We start from the raw sequence: 18,886 nt of genomic DNA, 5'->3' as shown, positions 1-18,886 counted from the left end.
CCAGACTTTAACTTCACTGTCTTTACTGTGAGGAAACTAGGAAGATACAGAGTCATAGGTCTACAACGTAATCCTGCAATAGCTGACACATGAACCTCCAAGGCTAGTACCTTCGCTCTTCAACAGGTTACCAATGTAGATGACACACGAAAGTCTGCTCCTGCAATAAAAAATGCCCGATGAATCACCCAAACTGAACCCCAGCCCTCCTAAAGATGTCTGCGATAATGCTGCTTAGGGTATCCAAAAATTGCAGAGTGTGTACTCAACAGATCATATCGTTATTGCTTATAAGTTATCATTGATGGTGTATTAGACTCCTTTTTATAGAAAGAAGGTGAGTTAAGGAGGGTATCAAAAGTGAAAGTTGGAGGCTTCATAAGATCTTGAAACAATTAAAATTTAAATAATAAGCACCTTATGTACTAAGGAAAGAGGGCCGCTGGCCATGAGGAGGATGATTAAAATATTCTTCCTTATTTAAAATAATAAGGGACACTCCCTATGGATGAATAAACATTTTAATACTCTATCAAACTAATATAATTTCATTAATATCAATAAATAATAATAACTAACCCTTAAGAACTCTATTCAATATTCCACTAGAAATTTGAAATCAATGATTGACTTAGTGCATGTGTTCCTACCAAGATTGTGAAGTCAATGATTGGGTTATTGCCTTTGGATCTTGAAGATATTCAACTTATACACAATGAGATTGCGACAAGAATCATTGTCATATATTGACAACCGTAGGTGAATAAGGTGTCATGTCACTACCCCCTGGGGTTTTAGCCCACAAAACTAGGTTTTCAACTTCAAACTCAATTTTCTCTCAAACTAGAAGGAACCACAGGCCATACCATATATCAACAACATCTCGTCGAGGAGAAGTTGTTTAGAAGGATCATGACACGATATTCCATGCATTGCCATGTCAAATTTGCCATTGAAGATCAGGGTAGCTCTTGGTGCTGCTTGGGTTGACATCAATGACAACCACCTATCAACAACCCTAACTTGTATTATATCGTGGTTGGGGTGCAACCTCTCATTCTTATGGTGTATGTTGATGACTTGAAAGTTGACACTGACAAGGGATGAGAAGCTCATCAGTGACTGCAAGAAGGGATCTTGCAAAGGAGTTTGAGATGAAGGATATAGGGCTAATGCACAATTTCCTTGGGTTGGAGGTATGGCAGGGTGATGGGGATTTCTTCTTGGGATAGGGCAGGTACATGCAAGAGATTCTCAAGAAGTTCCACATGCAGGAGTGTAGGCCCATGACCACACCTCTAGTCACAAACTGGAGGGGAAGGTGGATGCTATCGGAGCAGAGCAAGTTGATTCTACACTTTACAGGCAACTCATAGGGTCGTTGATGTATCCGGTGAACACACGACCAAACATTTGCTTTGTAGTCAACCAATTGAGCTGGTTCATGGTTGAGCCAACCAAAGTGAATTGGGTTGCTGCCAAGCACGTGTTGAGGTATCTCATGGGCACAATAGATTATGAGTTGTTGTACAGGCAGGGTGATGGTGTGAGGCTTCAGGGCTTCATAGAGGCAGAGGGGGTTCGACAGACAGGAAGAGCACTTCAGGTTGTACCTTTAGTGTTGGATCAACAACTGTTTCCTGGTTCAGTAGGAAGCAAAGATGGAATTGAGCTCAACCGAGGCTGAGTATATGGTTGTTAGCCTGACAACTTGTGAGGCCATATGGTTGAGCAAGCAATTTGTTGGGTTGTTCAGTCAGAAATGGGGCCCACAGTCATACATTGTCATAATTAGCGCTGCATCAAGCTCTCTGAAAAAATTCTAGTGTTTCATGACCATGCCAAGCACATTGAGATGCGGTACCTCCATATTAGGGATTGTGTTCAGTGAGGTAAAGTTAGGCTCCAGTACATGCCTACAGACGAGCAACCAACTGTGATTTTGACCAAGGCATTGGCAAGGGGCAGATTTGTCTACTTCAGAGATAAATTTGTTGTAGTACAAAACACCTTCTGTTCTAACAGGGAGTGTTAAATGGATCCAGAGGAGGAAGGGTTCAACTAAATTTATCAGGTGCACTAAATTTGTTAGACGGACCCATAGGTGGGCTAAAGGCACAATTTTACTTTTTCTCTTTATTTTGACTTAGTAAAATTTTAAAATTTTCATATAGTCAAAAAGCGAAATGATCTTGGCCATCCATTGAGATTCAATCTCAGCCATTTGTGGAGATGGTGGGCCCAGGTCGACTTCAAAGGAGGGAAAAGGTTGTAGACTTGGTTCATTATGCACTAGACAACTTGTGTTTTCAGCTCGACAGAGAAGGGTGTTCATTTCAGCGCCCAGGGTTTTCAGATCAGTGCACTAAGGTAGAAAGAGAGGCCGAACAACCTCAGAGTATTTTCCAGCGAGTGTACACTTCAACCAGGGCTGCATTCAGCTGCGCAAAAGGGAGGCACAACCTTTACGAGTCTGTACAATGCACACATAGGGAGGCTGAGTAGGAAAGAAGTGCGCAGTTTAGTTGTGTGTGGGTTAGCAGGGTGAAGAGAAATTTTCCTTCATACTTGTAATCAATTTCTGAAGATTTTGCAGAGCATACTAAGAAGAACACATAGGTTTGCATGTTTTCCTAGTTGGGGTTTCCTGGGTAAAATTTCTGGTGTTAAATTTTTGAATGTGCTTGTGTCTTCAATTTTATTTTTCCGCAGCAAATAACTCAGTTAGTAAACTTAGTATATTTGATGAATGTATGTTGAAAGTTCAGCTTCAGTTCTTTTCACTTCAGAAAATTCATTGAATTAGTTGTTGGGTTTTAAAAGTCTAATAGATCCATTCAAAAAGTGGCATAATTCTTTAGTGATCTTGAAGGGCTATGAATTGATCATTCTCAATAATTGGTCAATGGTTATTATGGAGGATGGGAATGGAGGGGAGTGCAAATTATCTTGAAATTTACATCCCAGGCAACCATAAAAGCATTAGCATACAACAATTAGCTTCTATCAAACTATGGAATTTATTCAGGATTGGCTTTTTTGAAGATGAGGATAAAATGAATCAAATAAGTACCATGTTGGAGTTACATATCATCATTATTGTTTGGAAGGAAACAATCTTTATTCATGTCAGGCCATGAGGTAACTCCTCAAATCAATTGTTGCTTATTCATTAGGATTCCTCATATTTATATACACAAGGGAGTGACTCTTGGGTTTCACCTCCAGATGACTATTCATTTTCCATTATTTACTATTTACATTATTTACAAATGTTCACCCAATCTCCATGATTAGGTGTCAATATTCCCCTCATTAATCTGAAGGGATGTTGGTGACTCCAAGCATCGTTATGAATCTTTCAAGCTTTTCTCTTCCAAGCGCTTTGGTGAAGATGTCTTCAATCTGCTCATTAGTAGAACAATGGCGTAGATGGATTGTCTTGGCCTCAACATGATGTCGAATTAGATGGTATTTTGTATTTATGTGCTTCGTTCGATCATCGAACTTTGTGTTCTTGGCCAACTTTATTGCAGAGGTGTTGTCAATCATGAGTGGAGTTGAATGTACTTGTTTTACTTGCAAATCATCCAAAATTTTCCTGAGCCACACAACTTCTTTTGTTGCCAAAGCTACTGCCACATATTTTGCCTTTGTTGTGGAATCTACTGGAACTGATTGTTTGCGTGATCTCCAGGAGACAACTCCTGATCCAAGACTCATAGCATAACTAGAAGTAGATACCTCAGTTTCTTTGTCTCCCTCGAAGTCTGAATTAGAGTATCCAATTAGGCTGAAGTTGCCCACCTGTGTATACTTGAGTCCAAAGTCTTGAGTTCCCTTCAAGTACTTTAGGACTCTTTTTGTAGCAGACCAATGTCCCTTACAAGGCTTTTGCATAAACCTAGAGAGGATTCGAACAACAAACGAAATGTCTGGTCTGGTAGTAGTCAGGTAGTTGAGACTTCCTACAAGTTGTATATACTTTGTTGCATCCTCAAATTCTATTCCTTCAATGGATGTGAGCTTTAAGTTTTGTTCTATTAGAGTAGTTAGAGGATCACACTCAGCCATGCCAAACCTGTTCAATAGATCTCCACTGTACTTCTTTTGAGAGAGGATATAGACTTCGGATGTTGAGTTACTTCAATACCAAGATAGTAGTGAACATAGCCCAAGTCAATCATTTCAAAACCTTTCCTCAATTCCTTCTTTATAGATGCAATGTAGCTCTCATTGTTCGCTGTCTAAGTTGCACGAAACGGGGAAACGGGTACGAGTTTCTAAAACGGGAAGCGATACGAAACGCGACCTCCCCAAATTTTGGAAACGGGGAAACACGAATATATATATATATATATATATATATGAAAATATATATATATATGTGTGTGTGTGTGTGTGTGCAATCATAAAGCATAAATGATACATTATAATTTAATACACTTAAACATTAAGATTTAATTTACATCACATTTACTCATGAATGATCACATAATGAAAATAAAAATATCGGAATATGCAAAAGCGACGTTTATTATATATCCAAATCTCAAAATTAGCCTTTATTTATATTAATATATGAGGCTGCAAGTACAATAAAGACTATAAGGCTGCAAGAGAGAGATCCAAATCAGGATTTTTTGCATCCACATCCCATTCTTTAGAAGGACCACTGTTGTATTGGGAGTCTCCTCCTACATAGTCGAACGACCTTAGTGCTCTTGATTAAATACACGTTTCATACCCTAGTACCTTACATGATCTTGATTATTGGGAGTTTCCCCTGCATAGAGGGCTTGATTCTCTTGATTAAATACAAGTTCCATACCTTAGTACATGATAAAATCCAATGGAAACATTGCAATCCCCCCAATCCTGAAATCCTGAAAAACAAATAAGTCTGCTGGATTTTGAGTGAGATCTAAAATTCTACTTTCTCCATATGAAATCCAATGAGGGCGAAACCACTCTCAAACATCCTGAGTCATTTCATGGTAATGTTAAAAATTTAAGTAAAAGGATGAAAATGAAAAATAAAGGAGAATATCACTTTTACTTTAAGAATTTAACATTACCATGAACTGCATATGCCTCAAACTTCCTGATGAACTGCAACACTAGGGCAAAAATTCACTTTTATAACTTTAGACACACATATAAAAGTCACTAACATACCCTAAAAGTAAATTAGAAAACAAATAAAAAAAATAAAAAAAAAAACACAAGTTAATGAGGAAACGTGGGTCGTACGGCCTTGAAACGCGTTTCCGGCCGTACTGGCCACGTTTTCGTTTCGGGAAACATGGCAGTACGGCCGGAAACGCGTTTCACGGCCGTACCAAACGCGTTTCCGCATTTCGTACCCGTTTCCGTACGGAAACGGACCTCTATGCCACGTTTCCTGCAACATAGTTCGCTGTCATCAAAAGTTCATCTGCGTATATGTTAATTTTAGGTATGTTCTATGCTAGAGTAATTTATTTTCATAGTTAGCTCAATATCTTTTCCAGATTAGCAATCATATCAACATTAAAGTAAACTGCAGATAGAACATAAATATAAATCGCAGAAGACAAGCCAAGACAAGAGGACACAAGATGTGGTGCTAGCCAGGGAAAAACCCCAATGTGGGGAAACCCTTGATAAATTCTTCTTCTATGTTCTTTAATAGTTCAGCAGAGAAAGAGAGAGAGATAGTACATTTACAACAGAAGTCAACACTTTGACTTTCTATATCTACATGAGATCAGTTGAAGACATGCTGCTTCAACTGATTCTCCAAGGTGACTGCTTCACCTATCATAGTGTTGCATTTCGTCACTGTGCTGCACCTAGTCACTGAGCTGCTCCCATCACCATGCTGCAATTGATCATCATGCTGCACTTTATTATGTTGTTCTTCATCGTCTTAGTGCTGCACCCAAATATCACTGAGTTGTTCTCAACATCATGGATCTGCACCCAAAGTTGTACTCATCGCTGATGTGTACTCAATGATTGCTATGTTGTATTTCATCATTAGTTGTACCACTGTGATGATCATAACTGCACCTTACTATACTATATGATTATGATCCTAGTCTCTTTGATGAGACTGACACTCTTTACTGAGGTGATCACTGTTTCTTTCATCACTGCATATTGGAACATCATTTGATACTCCACGTCACTGCTGTACAAGATGTTTGTATTGCCATAAGGATTTCACCGAGATCTATATCTTAGGACTGCTGTGTGAGATAACACAGTCCCTTCGTCCGAGATTTTCATCCAGCTGAGATCCTTACAAGTATGTCGAGGCCATGTGATATACCTATACAGATATGAATGTTAAGACATAGATGTTGGGATGTTACCCTTGTCACTTCTTGTAATTCAGATCACTGTTTGTATTATGCAATAGATACGTTACTTGGATCATCTTCATACTGCTATCCAATATGCTTAAGTAGCTACAGAAGAACCACTGAGATCTGGTGTCAAGACTGCTTCTTTCCATAAACAACCTTGGATTTTACCACGCTGTCACCTACAGCTACGTGGCATTAACACAGATCCTTCACGCTGTAGTATAACTTCTTTGCTGTGGTTAGGTCCAACCTTCTAGCTGTTACTTAGGGTCCCTTTCAAGCTGAGATTAGGTCTCTTCTAACTGCGGTTTTAGGCTTCCTTTTAGGGCCTCACAAATTGCAGCTAGGTGTGCTGTGTAAGGCCTTTTTATGACAATAAATAGAAGCCTCTAAGAACTGCATATGTGACTCTCTTGACAACATATTTTGTCTCGTCCTGAAGCTGCGTATTAGGGTCTAATAGACTGTGGATTTAGTCCTCTTAGAGCAGCTGATAAGAGTCTCTTCTTTAGCTGCGATTAGGGCTTCTCCTTACAGCGGATTAGGGTCTCTTCTAGACCTGTGGCTAGGGGACTTTAGGACTATGGCTAGGGTAACAACTACTGCGGCTAAGGCATCAGCTACTGCGGCTATGGCATCATTTACTTAGCCCAGCGTACTCTTAGTGTCTCTCCTTCACCAAAGACCCAAAGACGTGGAGAGGAGGAGATCACATGAAGAGTGTGTCACCTCAAATGACTTCAAGTCCCCTTCTATTTATACTAGAACGTAGATGATGAATAGACATGACTATTGGGCTTCTGAGCCTACATAAGATGCTGGACGACTTGACAATTTGTTTTATAACACAAATAAATTCATAACTCCATGAATACTTATCGGAATTGGATGATCTTTAGATCAATCCTACACCTGTCGATGAGAGGGATCCAAGAAAAATATCAGCTTCCATTAATAAGATGACCCACATGGAGTTTGGCCCTAGTTGCCAATTTTAACACTCCCTCTCAACTAGGGAGAACTCCATCCGCTGATCCATATGTCCAACGTACTATCTCTGCCATTAGTACCCTGCACTGCTCAACTCCGCTCTACGAAGCTCTGCTCTGCTCAACTCTGCTCGGCTTAGCTCTGCTCGGCTCAGCTCTGAACTATGAAGAAGAAGAAGAAGAAGAAGAAGAAGAAGTAGAAGAAGAAGTGATTGAGGATGTATCATACCATCCTCCACGGACCCGAAGTCAGTCTCAGAGTGTGTACCACTGGTCCCAGACCAGTCTTCTACCGACTCTAAGTCAGTGTCATAGTGAGTACCACTCTCACTGGTCCCAGACTAGTATCATTGATCCCAGATCAATGAAGGTAATCTTAGCATATGGAGTACGGTAGATACGACGATGCGTCCATCGATAGATCTACTATGGTCCCTATCCTCATTTCCCTGCTCATTGATCAGATGAGAGGTACTTCCCATGAGTCCCGGACTGCATGGGTAGGATGCCTCAACAGGAGAACTAATCATCCTGTCCACAGGAGAACGAATCATCCTGTCCAGTGGATGCCACAAAGAACTAATCATCCTGGCCTACAGGAGAACGAATCATCCTGATCCACAATCGCCAAGGAGAACGAATCATCCTATCCAGTGGATGCCACAGAGAACTAATCATCCTGGCCTACAGGAGAACGAATCATCCTGATCCACAATCGCCATGGAGAACGAATCATCCAGGTCCACAGGAGAACTAATCATCCTGTTCCATAGTCGCCACAGGGTGTCACAGGGGAAGGTTGAATCTGTCATCCTGTACATAGTGCACCACCAGGGGAGGGTGAGTTGCCCAGTTGTCATATGTTTCTCCAGTAAGTACCCCAAGCCCCCCAGAGCTCAATGCATGCAACATGCAGGACCCTTATAAGAAGGTCTCTCAACAACTTCAAGTCGTTCGGGAAAGTCACAGATTTGACCTTTCCCCGGGGCTTTGACAAAATGTCTGTGACCTGTACATTAGTCTCAATGCGATGGAGCCTCCTTGCTCATCGACTTACCATATCCCATATAAGGCAGTATATGATGTCTATTTGCTAGAGCAATCATCAAATACGGGATTCCTCCAACCTCTGGTTGTCACAAAGAATCACAGTGCACATTGTTTTTGTGTAGTGGGATTTGGCAGTATGGTGCATCAGGGTCTCAGATTTGAGGACAGATTGGATGGAGTATCCAACTTCTGTTCATGGTGTGAGAGGATAACAGTGGCCGAGGAGGAGCAAGGGGTGTGGGAGTTTGTTGATAATGTCCTAGATGCACCCATTGACCCTAAGCAATTGTCTCAGCATAACAAGAAGGATACCGAGGCATGAAGAATCATCTTGGAGGGAGTCAAAGACCACATTATTCCTCACCTAACTAGGAAGAAGACAACCAAAGCCATGTGGACAATTGTCATTGGTCTTTACGGGGTTCGAGCGAGCTAGGAAGTTGGTATTGAAGGACGAGCTCAGGAACATTAAACTGTCCAAGTCAGATTCTATGGTGTCTTACCTCATCAAATTTATCGAAGTAAGGGAAGAGCTGGCAGGTGTGGGCGAGACAATTCTAGATAGAGATTTGGTGAATTTTGCTCTGTTGGGTTTCACCAAATCGTGGCAAGCCTTCACGGTTGGGATCTATGCTAGAGAAAAACTTCTAGATTGGGAGCGATTATGGAGTGACTGTGTCCAAGAGAAGATTTGCAGACAAGCTCAATCTGGGTCACGTGTTAAGATCTAGGAAGATGAAGAAATTTTTTCCCTTGCCAGCAAAGGGGGCGAGAAAAAGAAAAAGGATCTCAACAAGATCAAGTGCTTTTTGTGCCACCAGTTTGGGCATCATGCTATTGAATGCCCTAACAAGAATAAGGGGTCCAAGAAGGACCAAGTAGCATCCTTTGCAGAGATATATGAGTTCTCTTCTCATTTTGAGAAGAAGTTTTCACTCATTGCTTGCATGGCAAGCTCAGTGGCTACCAGTTTATGGTATGCAGACAACAATGCATCTTGTCATATGACGCGTAACAAGAAGTATTTCTGCAAATTGTTAGAAAGGGACATGTAGTTCGACATTGAGATGGGAGATGATGTGAAGTACTGGGTCGAGGGTATTGGTATAGTTCGATTTGAGAGGGAGTCTGGAAACTCTTTGAATCTCAGAGATGTCCTTTAAGTACATTGGGCTCAAGAAGAATCTCATTTTAGTTTCAACATTGGAAGATAAGCGGTACGAGGTGACCTTCAAACAAGGTAGGGTTTTTATAAAACCCTTAGACACCAATGTGGCTAAGCAGATTGGGGTTAGGCATAAGAGCCTGTACAAATTGCAGTTTGAGACAACTGCAACATTAACCAACAGAGGGAGCCATGACTCAAGTAGGGAGCTTGGGGAGTTGTGGCATAAGTGCATGGGGCATCTGCATAATAGTGCGCTGAAGATTCTCAAGGAGATAATGATAGGGCTGCCACAATGAAACATGGATTAGTATGAGGTGCGCAAGGTTGCACACTTGGCAAGTATGCTAAAACCTCTTTTCCTAGCAAAGATAACAAGGCCAAGGGTATCTTGGACCTCGTTCATTCAAATGTTTGTGGTCTTTTCTCTACAATATTACTCAATGGGTACAAGTATTATGTCACCTTCATGATCACTCAAGAAAGACCTAGATATTTTTCATGAAAAAGAAGGATGAAATCTTCTCGAAGTTTCTAGAGTATAAGGCCCTGGTTGAGAGCCATACTGTTAAGACAATCAAGGCATTGAGGTTTGATAATGGTTGAGTGTACACCTTGAATGCATTCAAAGAGTTGTGTGCCAAGGAGGGCATCATGAGGGAGTTGACTACACCATATAATCCTCAGCAGAACAGGGTGGCAAAGAGCAAGAACAAGACCATAGTTGGAGTAGCCAAAGCTATGTTGCATGATCAGGGGCTACCCAAGTTTCTTTTGGTTGAGGCATGCCATACAACGATTTTCTTGTAGAATCAAAGCCCACACAGAGTGTTGGGGCGAGTTACACCAGAGGAGGCATTTACAGGGAAGAAACCATATGTGTCACTTTTCTAGATATTTGGTAGCCTAGTGTACTGCCATGTACCAATAGAGAAAAGGAAGAAGTTGGAGCCCACAACAGAGAAGGGCATCTTCGTGGGCTACAACGATATATCCAAGGCATATAGGGTGTATATACCAACACTCAAGAAGACAATCATCAGGAGAGATGTAAATTTTGAGGGCTGAAGGGCTTTGAGCAAGTCCTTAGAGTGTGAGAAAGCTACAATACAAGAGGAGTAGGAGGTTCAACCAACACCTTAAACTACAACTGTACATGTTGATAAGTAGGCCGTGTAGCATGAGGATGAGGGGGCCACGTAGTTGGAGGAGAGAGTGGAGCTTGCTAAGGAAATGACTCCTAGCACATGGAGAAGGAGAGTGAGATGGGTAGATGAACTAATATAGGAGGCGTAGAAACAAGTTGGCGCTCCTAGTAGATCAGTTCGACGAAGCAGACAACCACAAAGGTACACATGATATATGGCACTTATGATGGAGTTGTTGGATGCTGAGCCTTACAGTTATCAAGAGGCAGCCACTCAACATGTGTGGAGAGATTCCATGGTGGAGTATGCCTCCATCATGAAGAATGATGTTTGGGAGGTGGTGTTGAGGCCATCTGTGGTGGGCTCTCGCTGGGTCTACAAGATCAAGCATAGGGCTGATGGGAGCATCGAGAAATATAAGATAAGATTTGTGGCAAAGGGTTTCTCGCAGGTAGAGGGGATCGATTATGATGAGAGCTTTGCCCTAGTGGCTAGATATTTGTCTATTAGGGCTATTGCAATTCGTATGGGGTGGAAGATCCACCAGATGGATGTCAAAATAACATTCCTCAATGGGGTTGTTGAGGAAGAGATTTATATTGAACAATTGGAGGGGTTTGAGACATGCAACAAGGATACTCATGTTTGTAGACTAAAGAGAGCCTTGTATGGGCTCAAACAGGCTCCAAGGGCATGGTATGCTTGGATTCACAATTACCTTCAAGGATTGGGCTTTACCAAGAGTGAAGCGAACCCCAACCTCTTCTACATTGTTGTTAGAGGTGAGCTGCTTATTTTGGTGTTATAGGAGGACGGTATGATTTTAATAGGCACATATAAGCTCATCTAGGAGTGCAAGAGAGATCTTGTAGGCGAGTTTGAGATGGAGGATATGGAGCTGATGCACTACTTCCTTGGGCTCGAGGTTTGGCGGGGTGATGGGAAGATCTTCTTGGGACAAGGGAAATATGCCTTGAAGTTTCTGAGGAGATTTCACATGCAGGGTTGTAGGCCCATGACCATACCTCTAGTCACAAAATGGAGGAAGTTGGATACATCCAGATTGGAGCGAGTAGGTCCTTTACTTTACTGACAGTAAGTAGGGTTGCTTAAGTATTTGGTAAACACGCGGCCAAACATATGTTTTGCAGTTAACTCTTTGAGCCAGTTTATGGTCGAGCCTACTAGAGCGCATTGGGTTGCTTCCAAGCACGTATTGAGATATCTTAGGGGGACAGTAGAGTATGGATTGTGGTATAGATAGGTTGATGGGGTGAGGCTTGAGGGCTTCATTGAAGTAGATTGGGCAGGGAGCTCCTCAAATGGGAAGAGCACATCGGGATGCACATTCAATGTTGGATCAACAACTGTTTTTTGGTTCAGCCGGAAGCAGAGATCAATTGCATTGTGCTCCGTTGAGGCCGAGCATGGTTGCCAGTTTGGCAGGGTGTGAAGCTATGTGGTTGAGGAAGCTTCTCATGGGCTTATTTGGGATAGAGTTGGAGCCCACCGTGATCCATTGTGACAAGCGGAGCTGCATTAAGCTCTCCGAAAATACAGTGTTTCATGATCGCCCAAAGCACATCGACATACATTATCATCACATCAGGGATATTGTTCGGAGAGGTATAGTTACACTCCAATACATACCAACAAAGGAGCAGACAACAAACATTCTTACCAAGGCATTCCTAGGGAACAGATTTGTTTAACTCAAAGATAAGTTGGGTGTAGTGCAAAACACCTTTCTCTCTAAGAGGGAGTGTTGATTGGAGTAGAGAAGTAAGGGTTCTGCTTCCCTAGGTGCTAAGGTTAGTAGAGGGACCCACAAGTTGGACTTAGGAAAATTTAAAAATCGTAAGTTAACTTATGATTTAATCTCAGCCCTTTATCAAGATCTAATCTCAGCCGTTGAGAGTGAAGGAGGGGCTTGGGTCAAAATTATAAGAGGAGATAGAGTGAGTAAGTGGCTAGTTAGTTGAGCACAAGCAGTGTGTCAGGTCAGGGAAGGGAGAGAATAGGGTTTTAGCAGATCGCTTAGCTTCAATGACCAAGAAGGAGATTGAGTGAGGGATGAGCTGCTCTTATAGCCTTAGTGCAGTGATTTCATTCTCATGTGTACGCAGGAAGGGAGATCTGCGCATCCTACAGCTTGCATGTGTTTGCAGACAGGCAGATCTGTGCGGCCATTTGGCAGATCGAGTGCGCAGTAGGGAGATCAATCTATCTTGGAAGCAGATTGGTTGTTTTCCTGTGGTGAAAGGGAAGTTTTCCCTTGCTGTAAATTTTCTAAAGATTGCTGTCTTGTTGAAGATAATAAAAGACACAAAGTTTGCAGGTTTTCCCCGAAGTTGGGGTTTCCTGCGTATATCTTGTGTTCGATGTGTTGAATGTGTTTGTCTTCTGATTTATTTATTTTTCTTTGTGCATTTTAAGTTAGAAAACTCAATTTAAGTTTCCGGAACGACTGTTGTTTGTATTTCTGGTTTTATACTTAGAAAATTGTGAATCAGTTACTGGGTGTTAAGGAAATCTAACAAGGTTCATTGAAGTGAATGAAATATCATTAATTTTCAGTAATCTAAAGATTATAAATTATACAGGCATTTATGGTTTCATCGGATGTTCTCAGCATGGAATATTGAATTACATGTATTCAAGTAGTCTCTAAATGGGATATTCTTCATGAGATGCAAGGTTATAATGGGTAACAGGTCTAATTGCATTGATGCTGATATTCATGGGGTGGATGCAGAGGTTATAATTGCATTTTGAGGTCAAACCCGTGAGGAGATCTGTCATGGGTGTACTAGTCAAATTGAAACCTACTCTCTTAAGCAAAAGTATATTCATATATGTTTGTCATGTTAAGATCAGATATATGATATTGCCCCAGCTTAGAGAATGGAGCAAGTATCTGACTTTTGTTTATGTTTAGAAAATTAGATGTTTAGCAGTTGATTGATGTTTCACTTAATGAACTTCTGTGCAAATCACTGCACGCTTGATGGTGGGAGAAAGTTTTGGTATAGTGATGTCACTCTAGCTTGCTTGTAAATTGATTTCTGCATATGAATCCCTAATGTATCTATGCTCTTATTGCAGGTGGGAAATATTGGTGGGAAAGAGTTTGCCGAGTCATTAGCTCCTGATGTTCAAAAATTACTGGTAAATTAAGCTGTTATGACTATAACACAATTTGTTCTGGCTAGATGGCAATAATGTGAGATACTTTGCATATTTGTCAGATTTCAAATGGCCCCAGGCCACTTGTCAGGAAGAAAGCTGCTCTTTGTCTTCTACGCTTGTACAGAAAGAATCCAGATGTTGTCAATGTAGAGGGTTGGTGAGTTAAAAGACTTTTGAAATACTTAAATCTAAATTTCAGACTACATCCCTTTTGCATGGAATCCATTTGTGTTCTAATCTGACCACACCTCTATGATATGCAAGCAGGTCAGATCGCATGGCACAGCTGCTTGATGAGCGTGATCTTGGCGTTCTTACTGCTGTGACGAGTCTTCTTGTAGCTTTAGTTTCAAACAACCATGATAGTTACTGGAGCTGTGTACCAAAATGTGTGAAAGTTTTAGAAAGACTTGCAAGAAGCCAAGATATTCCACAGGAGTATACTTACTATGGAATACCAAGCCCATGGCTGCAGGTTTGATCCTAAAACTCATGTATTATTATTTGTCATTACTGAACAGAAAGTATAATGACATTGCATTATCTTAATACGAATCTCCTATCAGATCGATTTTTACTTGTTTCATGCCTGGTAGGTACTGATATCAATTTTTGTTAAGTTACAATAAGTTTTGAAGATCTAAGAGATTTAGAATCAAGAACAATCATGGTTCAAAAACTTATGTTGAAAATTCAAATTTAAGTATCATGAATTCTGAAATCAGATGTACAATATTAATATTAAAACAAATAGCAATTCATTGTATCTGAAATAAGTCTTCTGTTAATGTGTATTTTTTATTATAATTTTTTGTTTCCGTCAGGTTTCAATGCATGTATTTTTTGTATGTTTCTACAGCCCGTTAGCGGATAGTGGGATTCGTTTGTATCTCTCATAATGTAATTTGGCACCAAAATGGTACTGGAGGTTGTCCCATCTATTCCTCTCTGTGTGTGTAATGCATGTGAATTCTCTGAATGGTTCCATGTGTATCTGAAAGAGTATCCTTGACACTGCAATAGATATTCAAATATGTAATTAGACTCTGAGATGCAAGTCCACTGGTTGATGTTCTTGCAAATATCCCCTTCAAATGCTAACTTGTAAATTATCAAGAATGTGCCTCTTGTTTATGATTTGAATGTTCTGATCATTTCATGGATGATGCGCATGTAAGTATTTTGGACATGTCTATTAATAATATGTTTTCCAATAACTTTCATTGTTAATATTCTTAGCATTCCGTGATCACCCACTTGTGTCCTGGTAGATCTGCTGTGAATTCCATGGCCTTTGTCAAATGCTTAAAAGTGCTTGCAAGATTTTGATATGCATGTCCTTAGGCTAATTTACGAGTGCCCCTCCCTTTATTTGCACAGTTATATTGTGAACCGTTACATGTTTTTGTCGATAAATTTATATTGTTTGATTGAAGATTTTGCAAAAAATTTCCATGGGTCATATTCTTGGTTCCCTATCAACTTTTAAAGAGACATTATCTCAAGATATGGTCAACTTTTGGTACATTGCTAAACTTGTATTAGAAATTACACTTAAAAGAGTAGCATCTAATATTTGGACTTGAATATGTATATGGTACACATTGGGAAGTATCTTATCATATATATTATGGATATTTACAGGATAATATATTTATGTGGATAGGTGTTTTTTTATGATTTTTTTTAGCGGACAATAGTCTGGTTACTCCAGGTCTTTGATTTAATCTTGCTTAAAAACCGCCCAAATCACTTTCCATCTGTCAGCTGTAGTGACATTTTAAATACTGATATACTTTACATGTTTGCCAGCCGCTCATTTTTGCATGATGACTTTTTGTTCTCTAGGTCAGGTTTCTCCATGACATTAGAAAGGCCAACATCTGCTAGTGTTTCAAAGTTCAATAGTCAGTGTTGATGTTTTGATTCATCTTCCTACTCGATGGAGGTTGGAATCTAAATTCTTCATACTTGATGCGAAGACAACCATCTGCCAAAAGTTTAATAGCCTTTCAGATCACCATCAAGTTGTCACTCTCTTGCTTGCTTTGGACCTACGCGTTGGTTCATCCTGAAGATATCTAATCTTCATTTTGACAATGAATGGTGGATTTCATTGTTTCCAACACACAGGAAATAATTAAGTATAACTTAGTCTAGTGCATAGTTCGGTAAAGTGTGTTTCTTTAGTATGTACTTTTTGTAACTTACAATCTGATAGTCACGATATGTTCTAGACATGAAGTGATCTGACGGTTCATTCTCTCCTCGGTATTACCAACATTTGATCCGTGACTTAACACTCGATTGGTCCATGATATCTATGTAAAGAACACGGAGGGTCATTTGTTAGGTGACCGTTCATGAGAGAAGCTTATGTAAATTTTCTTTCTTTTATATTAGTAAATTGCCTGAAGTGGCCACATTGGCTCAGGCCGTGGACTATTTCCCTCTTTGAGGGTTTTAATCACGTCAAAAATACTGGTGTACTGATCTGTGATCTATACGTGAATGATGTACTTATCTAAGGAACTTACCCTGTAAATTCCTACAGAGTATCAAAGCTATTCGAGGGCCGCATCCTTTTGTCATCCAAATCCGAAGCCGATAAACTGCATCCGACTGTCGTTTCCTAGATCCACTGTTTTTGACCGCTTGTGGGCTGAGAGGACTGCTCTATTGTGTTAGGAGCATTTGTTATATTGAAGAACCCCTTTCGTTTCATGCGAAAAAGTTTCTGGTAGCGCTAACTACGTCAGCTTTAAGATCTGGAGGTATATAATCTTTATTTGCAGTTATAGTCATTTATCTCTCTGTTTATTTCGGTCTATAGTCATCTATATTTTTTTTTTATATTACCGGATCTATATCTTTTATTTCTACATATGCTCTTTGCCTCGTGACTCTATGCGATCTGGGGAAACCAGAAATTGAAAGAAAAGATTTTTCTCATGCTTATACTCTTTTTTGCTGCGCCTTAGTGTGATCTTGGAAAATCAGAAACATTGAGGAAAATATCTAGTTTCCGGCCAAATCTAACTTTAAGCCATAAGGTTTGGATACTTTTGCGTGTTCGTTTGGTTTGTGTGGGCTTTTTTCTTGTTTTGCAGGCAAAAGGAGTTTTACAAGTAAGCACGCACCCCAAAGCTTCAGTGAGCAACCCCCCCCGCCTTTCCTCCTTTCCAAAAATGACTAACCTTTTAAACTAGCTCACTTGGTCTAAAGTTACTTTATGAGAATAGAGGTCTTGGGTTCAAGTCTTTTTTTTCGTTGAGTTACTTTTTCAAAAAACACATGTAACTTATGTTTTAAAGTTACTTTATGTAAAAGTGTTCTCACCCATTATAAAAATTGAGTTACGTATAATTCTAAAGTCACTTCATCTTTTATTTAAGTTACAATTTAGTGGATAATTCATAAAGTATCATTGTAAAATGACTTTCACTTGTTTATAAAAGTGGGTCACATAAAGTAATTTTTTTTTTTTAAGTGAGCTAATTAATTAGATTAAGCTGGCGGGGGGGGGGGGGGGGGTTTAATATAACATGATCATCCACTTTTGAACATTCACATGGTTTGTTGGCATCTTCAACAAATTTCTTCAAAAAGCCATAACTTCTTCATCGGGAAGCCATTTTCAGAGCCGTTTTTTTGAATTGGTCTAATTTTTCGAGATCTTTCCATTGGAACACTTAGTTTCAACATATACTACAATTTATTTTAAAATGAAAAGTCCATGCCTAGTTATTTTTGGCGGCACCAACTACCTCCAATGGCTATCCTATATCGTGGATTTACTGAGAAGTAAAGGTCTTTATAGAATAGCCTCAGACCAAGAGTCTAAACCTAAAGATGAAGATAAGCAAGCCAAATGGGAAAATAAGGAAGATCAAGCATGTGGGTTGATAGGAATGTCTATTTCTCTAGACTTTTGATTCCACATAAATTGATATCCCCGATAAAGCAATGAAATAACTCAATAAAGTTTTTGGAATTAAAAATGAAATTAGAGCCCATCAACTCGAAAATAAGTTGCTTACGTTGGACCCCAATAATGTTTCTTGCATTGAAGATTTTTTGTCCAAGTTCAAGACCCGTAGACTTCTCTTGGAAGGTGTTAAGGTTAAGAAAGAAGATGGTAGCCTTATCTATTCCATTCTTACTAAGTTAGGACTAGCCTACTTTGTGTTTGTTTCCACCTTACATTCTACTAGAGAAGCCTTTATTTCTCAAGGACAAGACTACAGGTCCCCCTCTTTTGATGTCTTTTGTGATTCTTTAATAAGGGAGCAAGAAAAACTTTTACATCTTGGTCTTCTTAAAATTGGAAACTCTTCTAAGAAAGCCTTAGCAACATAGCAACAACCAAGTTCAAAGAATCCTAAGAAGCAACTTCCTAAAATGAATGGTCCTAGACTTGTTGAAAAATCTTGGGCATTTAGAAATTAATGTGATTCTTCTTAACATGATAACAGTTTGTGAAGTTCTTTTGCAATTTTATCTTAGCTTGATCTTCATATCATTATTAGTGTGTGTTTGCTTCATCAAATTGCTATCAAAATAAAAGAGACGAACACAAAATATATGGCTTTCTGCCACAGCAAAAACCTCTCCCTCTTGGAGAGGAAAACCCACACAAAATTCTTCTTATAGAGATTCCAATTGACGAATACCAATAGCATGACCCTTGACACATTTTGCCACTCCAAGACCAAGCCATCAATCCTCTTCTCTGTCACTGCTGAGATCATCATGATTGCTGCACCATTGAAGCTATTACTGCTGCATCACTGAAATATTCACTGCTTCTTCTTCATCATGTCACTGAAATCTCTTGTCTTCATTGAGATCATGACCTTCAAGACCGGGATCATAACTGAGATAGGATCATGACTGTACATGTGCCACTATGAGATCCTTTTCATCATCATGTTGAAACTGTGATGATCCTTGTCATTCCTTCTCATTATAATGAGACTGATCTTCCTTGTC

The 18,886-nt window shown here is 39.9% G+C and overlaps 1 protein-coding gene across 1 annotated transcript in view; it reads left to right on the top strand.

Annotated features, from left to right (window-relative positions):
• The window catches only part of LOC149218380 (AP-2 complex subunit alpha-1-like), a 185,884-nt gene that overhangs the window by 48,537 nt on the left and 118,461 nt on the right, over positions 1-18,886 (top strand). The window contains exons 4-6 of the mRNA XM_089383930.1: positions 13,811-13,873; positions 13,954-14,051; positions 14,162-14,369. Of these exons, the coding sequence (XP_089240056.1) occupies positions 13,811-13,873; positions 13,954-14,051; positions 14,162-14,369 (369 nt within the window). The remainder of the gene's footprint in view (positions 1-13,810; positions 13,874-13,953; positions 14,052-14,161; positions 14,370-18,886) is intronic.

This window comes from Pinus tabuliformis, chromosome Q, assembly GCF_031772625.1.
Source record: "Pinus tabuliformis cultivar Carrire ecotype Pingquan chromosome Q, CPIR1, whole genome shotgun sequence".
Lineage (NCBI taxonomy): Eukaryota > Viridiplantae > Streptophyta > Pinopsida > Pinales > Pinaceae > Pinus > Pinus tabuliformis.
Note: the sequence above shows the minus strand (reverse complement) of the source record. Positions and strands in the feature narration are given on the sequence as shown.